The sequence below is a fragment of the Hakea prostrata genome, chromosome 11 (assembly GCF_041222555.1).
Source record: "Hakea prostrata isolate BN-2017 chromosome 11, UWA_Hpros_2, whole genome shotgun sequence".
NCBI lineage: Eukaryota > Viridiplantae > Streptophyta > Magnoliopsida > Proteales > Proteaceae > Hakea > Hakea prostrata.
Window position 1 is genome coordinate 7083971 of NC_142610.1, and position 8775 is coordinate 7092745.

General features: G+C 36.6%; 1 protein-coding gene across 1 annotated transcript; it reads left to right on the forward strand.

Moving 5' to 3' along the window:
- The first annotated feature begins 465 nt into the window (after positions 1 to 465).
- LOC148999832 (cellulose synthase-like protein G2) lies at positions 466 to 7317 on the forward strand. The gene is made up of 7 exons (XM_089139296.1): positions 466 to 1133; positions 1963 to 1973; positions 4997 to 5146; positions 5260 to 5385; positions 5489 to 5932; positions 6030 to 6377; positions 6640 to 7317. The coding sequence occupies exons 1-7, from the start codon at positions 533 to 535 to the stop codon at positions 7189 to 7191; spliced, it is 2232 nt and encodes a 743-aa protein (XP_088995422.1). The 5' UTR covers positions 466 to 532; the 3' UTR covers positions 7192 to 7317.
- The last annotated feature ends 1458 nt before the right edge of the window (positions 7318 to 8775 follow it).

Here is an 8775-nt window from a genome sequence, read left to right on the forward strand (position 1 = left end):
TATAACAACAGTAAAAGAAAACTTTCAAGTCAAAACATCACCAACATTTTGAGGGTTCTCAAACCCTACCCACATCTCCGTCTTCTACTCACGAGAAAGAGAGACTGTGTCGGGGGTTTGGTTTGCCAAACCATATATATATATATATATGGGTTTGGTTTGCCGAACAATAAATAGGTCTTAGTCAAAGCACCTATTAATTTCTATATGAATGGAAGGTTTAAACTGTAGTTCTACCCAAAAAAAAAAAAAAAAAAAAAAAAAATTTAAACAGTAATCCTACCCGAAAAAATAAAATAAAATTTAAACGGTAGGGTGCATATTAATTAGAATTTGAAAATATATTCACAAAAATCCAAATCATTCTTCAAAGGGAAAGAGTACTTCCAAACTCCTTCAAGTTTATCTATAAATTTCCCTTTCTTCCTTTTGGTGGTAAGAGATGCTTATAAACAAGGTGCCAGTGAGAGAAAGAGGGTACACATAAAGGGAGACTTGCAGCGGTGGAGGAGCTACAAAGACTTCAGCTCAGATGGCCGGAAGAACCAGCAAAATTTCGTCTCCCTTGTCTCCTCCAGCTCCTCTTCACACGCTTGAGCCCTCCCGTCGCATGTGGTTCAACCGTGCATTTGCTCTACTCTACACGTGTGCCATAGCAGCACTCTTCTATCACCATTCACTCTCCCTCCTCCATTCCACCACCTTCATCAGCTTCTGCTTCTTCTTCATCTATTTTCTCTCTGATGCCATCTTTGCCTTCATGTGGTTCAGCGGTCAATCGTTCCGGATGCGACCAGTTCGCCGCCGGGAGTTCCCTGAGAACCTCCTTAGTTTTGTGCAGCAGAGTGATTTTCCGGCATTGGATATATTTATATGTACTGCTGACCCATACAAAGAACCACCGATAAACGTAGTGAACACTGCTCTATCTGTGATGGCTTATGATTACCCTGTGGAGAAGCTCTCACTTTATGTTTCAGATGATGGAGGTTCTCAACTTACACTGTTTGCTTTCATGGAAGCTGCCAAGTTCGCCAGGCACTGGTTGCCTTTCTGTAGGAAGCACAATATAGAGGAGAGAAGCCCTGAAACTTACACTACAACAAAAAGGGCATATAACTGCAGAATTTTCTGCAGTAAGAGGTAAAAAAATCCGTAGCAATAGCCTATAACTACGGATTACATGCGCTAATATCTGTCGCTACAGGCTCCGTCGCAAACGCAGTAGCTACATATAAAATACCGCATGTACAAGATTGTCTATAGCTGCGGTTTTTTAGTCACGGATGTTTCCGTAGCTATATCTATAGATGCACATTGTTAGTTGCGGATGTTTTTGCATCTAACTTCTAGCTATACGTATTATAGCGACAAATGCATGTTTCCGTGGTTATATATCTTCTACCTGCGGAAAATAATTGCGGATTTTTATGCATCTACCTTATAGCTACGAAAAATATAACTCGAAGTTCTACATCTAACCTCTAACTACACATCCGTAGCGACGAATAATTCCACGACTATGTATCCTCCGGATGCAAAAGTATAACCGCAAATATTTTCATGGCTAAGAAAAATATAATTGCGGATGTTCCACATCTAATTTCTAGTTACATATATTGTAGTGATGGATAGCATATGCCCTTGTATGCTGACATTTTTAGGCATTTTTAACAAATGTCAGCATAGGACGTCAACAACATTTGTTCAATAATGCCATCATAATGAGTATTTTTAATTATTTTGTATTTAATCAATCGACTTATTTAATCGAATACAAATAATACATCTATTTCATAAGAAGCATTTTATACAAATGAAGATCTAAAGTAATGATATTGATTCTTATACAATTCTTAAATCATCTCCATTTAGGGTTCCAATAGCTATACAAAATCCCAAACATCAACATGAACATATTACCACACACCATGTTCCAATCAAATTTCCCTAAGACTATAGTAAAACTCAAGGTTGCACTGACCAATACACCGTCGTTCAACTTTGATAGAGCCAAATTTAGGGGTGGGACTCTTAATTCAGCATAAGTTTGTCCAATCCTCCTCTTTGCTCGGACTACTAGGAGAATAATTTTCTCATGACCCAACTATTACTTCTAACTAGTAACTCTAGCATACAAGGTCCAGCCCCCCTTGGCGGTTGTGGCATCGATGGAATTGAAGCGAGCTGCTGCACCAACTTTAATTAAACCGTAATCAATAACACATCTTTGATCAGTTAAAGACATTTAACAACCCTCCGCAAAATAAAACACAAAAGCACCTCCAACCACTTAATCAAATGGCTTATTAATAAAGGGAACTAAAACGGCAGCAAGAACTTGCAAAACCAAAACAACTCAATATTCTTTACCTTGTCTATACATGCGTGAAAGCGTGAAATAAGATAAAGCCTTCTCAATGTCCATGGTTTTGCTTATGAAATTGCCACCGATGGTGCAATCTCTAATGGCTGTCATTTGAGAATCAATCTCGCACCGATTTTTATACCCAATCGTGGTCGATATTTCCTCAATTTATATATATTTTTAATATAGCTAACGAAGAGGTTAACGAGAGGGATAAGAAAAACAGAAATATACAAACTAATTGTGCTTAATCTAATTCTTGAAAGCTTCAAGCGAACCGGGAAAGGAAAAAAAAATCGGTGATCTTGAAACCTTAGTATCGTGAGTTATATTCCCAGCTATTGATCTTGAAACCTTTCAATGGTGATCTTGAAACCTTTCCACAAATTAGAGATGTAGAGATCGGTGAGAAGAGAATCCGCTCCTGAAAAACCCTCTTGTCAAATCCTAGATAGAAACCTAATTAACGCTTAAACTCCGCACAAAAAAATAATAATAATAAATAAAAAGAACCCATCTTTCAGTGATAGATTGTAAACCCTAACAACATCAAATTGGAGATAAACGACAAGTTGTAGAATACTGAGAGAGTTGTCTAACCGCTGGTGGAGACTCACCTATCAGTATCAGCCATTCATCTTGAAGCCTTCCAATGGTGATCTTGAAACCATTCTACAAATTAGAAATATAGAAATCCGGTGAGAAGAGAGTCTGCCTCCGAAATATCATGGATTGAGTTTTCAACCTTAGGGATCAGACATTCTACATTACCTGGATCAATCTCACGGCCTCATTAAGAAAACCACCAAGATGAAATAGTGCTACGATCTCCATCTTGTTTCAGTTACTTTCAAAAAGTACCATAAAGGATTAGAAGAAACCTATTTTGTGGGAAGAATTTCAAAAATTTTCATATTGAATTTAAGCGGGAAAGTGTATTTTTGTTTGGTAAGTAATGGGAAATATTCTCTTCAATATTTTGGGATGAAAAAGACGTATTCCATACGTTCAATGTACATTAATTTAATAACTTATTAAAATAATCATGATATACTTCTATAGTAAGAATAAATATGTTACTACAATTAACTGCAGTCTATTTATGTGGCTAAAAAGAAAGCTGCAATTACAAATACTACAAATATATATAAAATATATTACTACAATTTGAAAATGCAATATTATTTTGGTAGTTAAAAAAGTGATGTTGTTACACTAATCCGCAACATTAAGTCCACATATGCTATAATAGTGAGTTTGTTATATAGTTACAAAGTTTTTTTATTATTACAATTTTAAATGTTGTAGTTTAAAATGTCTTAAATTACTACAATACATAACCGTAGTTATATTTGTATAGTTAGAGGGAATAATTACGAGTTTGAATACCATAGTAAAAAATAGTAATATTACTATAAATTTAGTACACTTAAAACTACATTATAAATGATGTTACTACGTCTACATCCGAACAATAACCGTTTATATTACTACACATGGAAAACTGTAGTTAGAAGAGACTTGTAGCTTCCGTTAAAAAAACCATAGGTAATTATCTGTAGTTATATGCCCTTTTTGTTGTAGTGTTATTTAAAGGGGGGAAAGGGGGGGAAGGGAAAAGGGGAGAGGAGGAAGGAGAAATAAAAAAAAAAACCCATGACTGCAACAAAATTAATTTTGGTTTTCCTCTTTGCTTCAAACATAAAATAATCTTCAAGAATAACACATAGTGCATTAGGTCTGGGGTCTAATTTTTTTGTAAATAAATGTCCTCTCCACCCAAGGATAGTGTCCACCAATACACCTAGTCTTCTCGATGGACAATAAGTTGCCAGTGCGGTTACCAAGCAGCCATGATTCATTATTTGTTAGGTGCACAGCCACACGTACATGGGGTCAATGAGAGAGATATACAAAAGCATCTGAATCTAAATCCTCAATATGCAAGGCTAAAGGATTGCATTACCCTTATGTATACTTTCGTTTACATATTTAGGAGGGGCCCACATTTGATTACTGACAAATAGACCTGAAATGTGCCTACTGTTCAAAGACTATGAGGATAATAGTACCAGTATTAATTAGGTCAATTTCTGACCAGGAAATGGACCATCTATTTCGTTGTAGATGTGTGCCATGTGTCCTACCATCATATCAAATGGTTGAAATCTATTTATCAGTCACATCAAATAGTAATCAATCAACTATTTGATGTGACTTATAAATGAATTTCAATTATATGATGTTATGTTGGGACACATAGCGCACATCTATAAGGAAATGGACCTGATAAATTTTTGAGGATAGTATTCCTCTCCCAATCCCTACTCCAAACATCTTAAGGTGAGATTCCCACCTCTCACCTCTTCCACCCACTCTCTACCTCCTTTTCCTAATCAAGTCTGTCTATAATAATTTTTTTGACTTTACTTGTGGATTTAATATATGGCTTTCATTTTTTTTTCTCTCCATTATCTTATGAAATCCTTTGTAACAACTTTTTATATATGTAATGTTTTATGGTATCTTTAGTTTAATTTTGGATTTACATTATTTGTATTTTAAATTGCATCTTTCCTTCACATCAGTTACTTGGTTATTGTTATTTGTGGTCTCAAAATATCCTAGATGATGTACGAAGACATGAAAGCGAAGATTGAGAGTACTACGGATGAAGGGTGGGTTCCGGACAATTACATTGCTAATGCACCTGAGCCTAATGCTTTTGACAAATGGACGACTAGATTTACCCTTCATGATCATCCAACGGTGATTCAGGTTTGTTTGAAGGGAAAATCCTATGCTGGGGGCTAGTAGAATAGTTTACATCACCTATGATTTTTATTAATTATGAAGAATTTGTTACATATCCTCACTTACCATGTAAGTAGGTTTTGATGGAGAATGGGAGAGAAAAGAACATACCAGACTGTGAAATGCCAAACCTTGTTTACGTCTCCAGAGAAAAGAGCAAGGCATCTCCCCACCATTTTAAAGCTGGTGCCTTAAATGTCCTTGTAAGCATCTTAGATGTATATCCTTCTTTCAGTCTCCATATAAATTTAAAAAAAAAAAAAAGAGAATACATTTCAAATTGCTAATTTTTCTTGTGTGTTGAAGCTTCGTGTGTCAGCTGCCATGACAAATGCACCAATAGTTCTAACTTTAGACTGTGACATGTACTCAAATGACCCAAAAACTCCTCTTCGGGTGCTATGTTATCTCTTGGATCCTGCAATCAGGTCGAAACTAGCTTTTCTTCAATTCCCCCAAGTCTTCCATGGGATCAACAAGCATGATATCTATGGCAATGAATTGAAGTATTTACTAAAAATTAATGCACAAGGGTTAGATGGGCTAGCCGGTACTTACCATGTTGGCACCGGATGTTTCTTTCATCGACGAGCTTTTTTTGGACCGCCATCATCATTGTTGTCCCCGGAGATCCAAGAATTGCACCCGAATCATGTCGTCAACAAACCGGTCCGGTCTGAAGCAGTTATGACATTGGCTCACCATGTAGCAAGTTGTAATTATGAAAATCAAACCAACTGGGGCATCAAGGTATAGGTTACCTAAACGAACTAATTCAATTAAATTCCATTCTTAATTGGGAATTATCTCCTTAAATCTTGTTATTTTGTTCAACTAAAATGTGCAGATGGGGTTTAGATATGGATCTCTGGTTGAAGACTACTTCACGAGTTATCACCTGCATTGTGAGGGCTGGAACACAGTGTTCTGCAACCCTAAAAGACCAGCCTTCTATGGGGCTGTACCCATCTGCCTAGGTGATGTGATAGCCCAGATCAAGAGATGGAGTGTGGGCCTATTAGAGGTGCTCTTCTCCAAGAAGAGCCCAATTATTTTTGGCGTTTCATCAATGGGCTTCCTTATGGGTCTGGCCTATGCTCATTATTCATTTTGGCCCATTTGGTTCTTTCCAGTCACTTTCTATGCCTTTGCTCCACAGCTTGCTCTCATCAATGGTGTTTCCACCTTCCCAGAGGTTTGCAATAACACAAGCTTTTTATACTAAAAGGCCCAAATAGGAAAAACATATTGTGAGTCCGGTAGAGCTACTAGCACTATTCTTGCACCCCTCCAGCACACATTCAGAAGGAGAACTCACCTTGTCAGTGTTCAAAGGTGCACCCTATCTTTTGAATGAATGGTGGAGATCAACATATGAGATAGTGTTAACCTCTTATCCTTTAGACTAGAGGATCCCAACACCATTTTTCACCAAATTAATTTTTGCTAATGAACAGGTATCGGATACTTGGTTCTATCTATACATGTTCCTTTTCTTGGGAGCCTATGCACAAGATCTACTAGATTTCTTACTAGAGGGAGGAACAATTCGACGATGGTGGAATGATCAAAGAATGTGGATGATAAGGGCAATGTCATCCTTTCTGTTTGGATGCATTGATTATTTTCTAAATACAATTGGCATTTCTTCATTTGGATTCAATGTGACTAGCAAAGTGATCGATGAAGAACAAAGTAAGCGATATGAGCAAGGTATTTTCAATTTCGGAGTTGCATCAGCCTTATTTGTACCAATGACAACAGCTGCCATAATCAATTTGATCTCAGTTCTAAAGGGACTAGCAGGAGTTTTCAAAGATGGAAACCTAGGCAAAGTACTTGTGCAGCTCTTTATATCTAGTTTTGTTGTGGTAAATTGTTGGCCAATTTATGAAGCTATAGTTCTGAGGAAGGATAAAGGAAAGATGCCTACAAAGATTACAGTGATATCTGCCTTACTAGCGTGGGTTCTAAATGTGATGGCATCTATTATATTAAAGCCTTTGTAATTCGATATTTCATTGTTTTTGTCTCTTTTCTGGTTATGTATTGCTGAACAACTCATTTTTTTTGTTTTATTTAGCTTTTCTTTTCCTTTGTAAACCATCGTGATAATTCATTATCATCTAAATAAAACCTTGGTCCATAGAATGTTTATTTATTTATTTATTTTGGATCATCTCCTTGAATTAAGAGCGTCTGTTTGGTGAGGCATCCAGCGGCTAGGTTAGTGTCTGTATATATTTACATGCACACCGAGATGTATGTGCACCAACCCAACAATCAATGCTCAGTAGACAATAGACAAGCGTGCTTCAAGTAGGAACAATGTCAGAATTTAACATGGGGGGAGGGGGGGGACAAATAAAGGGCTCCACCCCTACTTCAAGGCAAAGATTTCATGCCAGTGGCATATGAGAGACAGAACATGTTAGTGATATTATGAATGAATGTAGCCCAATAATTGAATACATTGTACAATTATTGGAAGGTCTAAATGATTTTACCTATTAAAAAGGATTTAGGAGAGGGACCAATGAATTATTCAGGTCTACAGACTAATTAACCAAGATTTCACAAAGGTTTATGGAGCTTTATCACAAGCCACAATGCTTGGTTGAGATGAATCTCCAAATGTGCTTTATTAAAGCCTTCAAATTAAGCATTTTGTTTTATACCAAAAAGAAATTATGCATTTAGTTGTTTAATTATGGCTGTTGATGACCATTAATATTTCTCATTGTGTTTATAAGAAGGAATGTTGAGATCACCTAATTCTTGCTTTTGATTTTTTAATCTAAAGAAAGAAGATTCTACTGATCAATTGAGACACCGTTGGTCCAAATGCCTATTCTCCTACCATTGGAAGCAAAACCCCTATCTGTCTATGGTAGATGGAGCAATGAACACTTCTCCATTTGAATTATTAATTCAAAGCCTCGAAACCTTAAGTAGCTAGTTAAGTAAAATAAATAAAAGAAGAAAATAACAAAGAAAATGTACGGAGCCTAGTGATAGTCAAGTGTGATAGACAAAGAGGGAAAACCCTGCTGCTACCCTCTTAAAAAAAAAAAAAAAAAAAAACCTGCTGCTACCCCATTGACGAACAAAGAAGGCAACATGGAAGAGATAATTGATCAGAGAGAACATTAGTGGAGGGTCATGCCATCTTTGTACTGGTAGAAGACGTACACCACTAGAAATAGAGGTTTTGCATCACCTTCATCAACATGTCGTGTTTCATCATCACATTAGTGGCATGGCAATTGGTTTGGTAAAGGTTTGCCTGAAGGTTTCAAAAAAAATCATTGCCTCAAGACTAAAAGGAGATTCTTCCCAAAGTAATATGAGAGGAACAGTCGGCCTTTGTTGAGGGTAGATCTATATCTGATAATGTCATGGTGGCGCATGGGATGTTTAATTTTGCAGAAAGAGAAGAAAGGGAAAAAGAAGCTAATGATTATAAAGAAGAATATGAAAAAGACTTGGGATAGGATGGAGTGGAAATTTGTAGACCATGTTCCAAAATGCTTGGATTTTTCCTAGAAACTCAGAAAGCTTTCCAGTCTTTTATGCTACAGTTAAGTATCAAT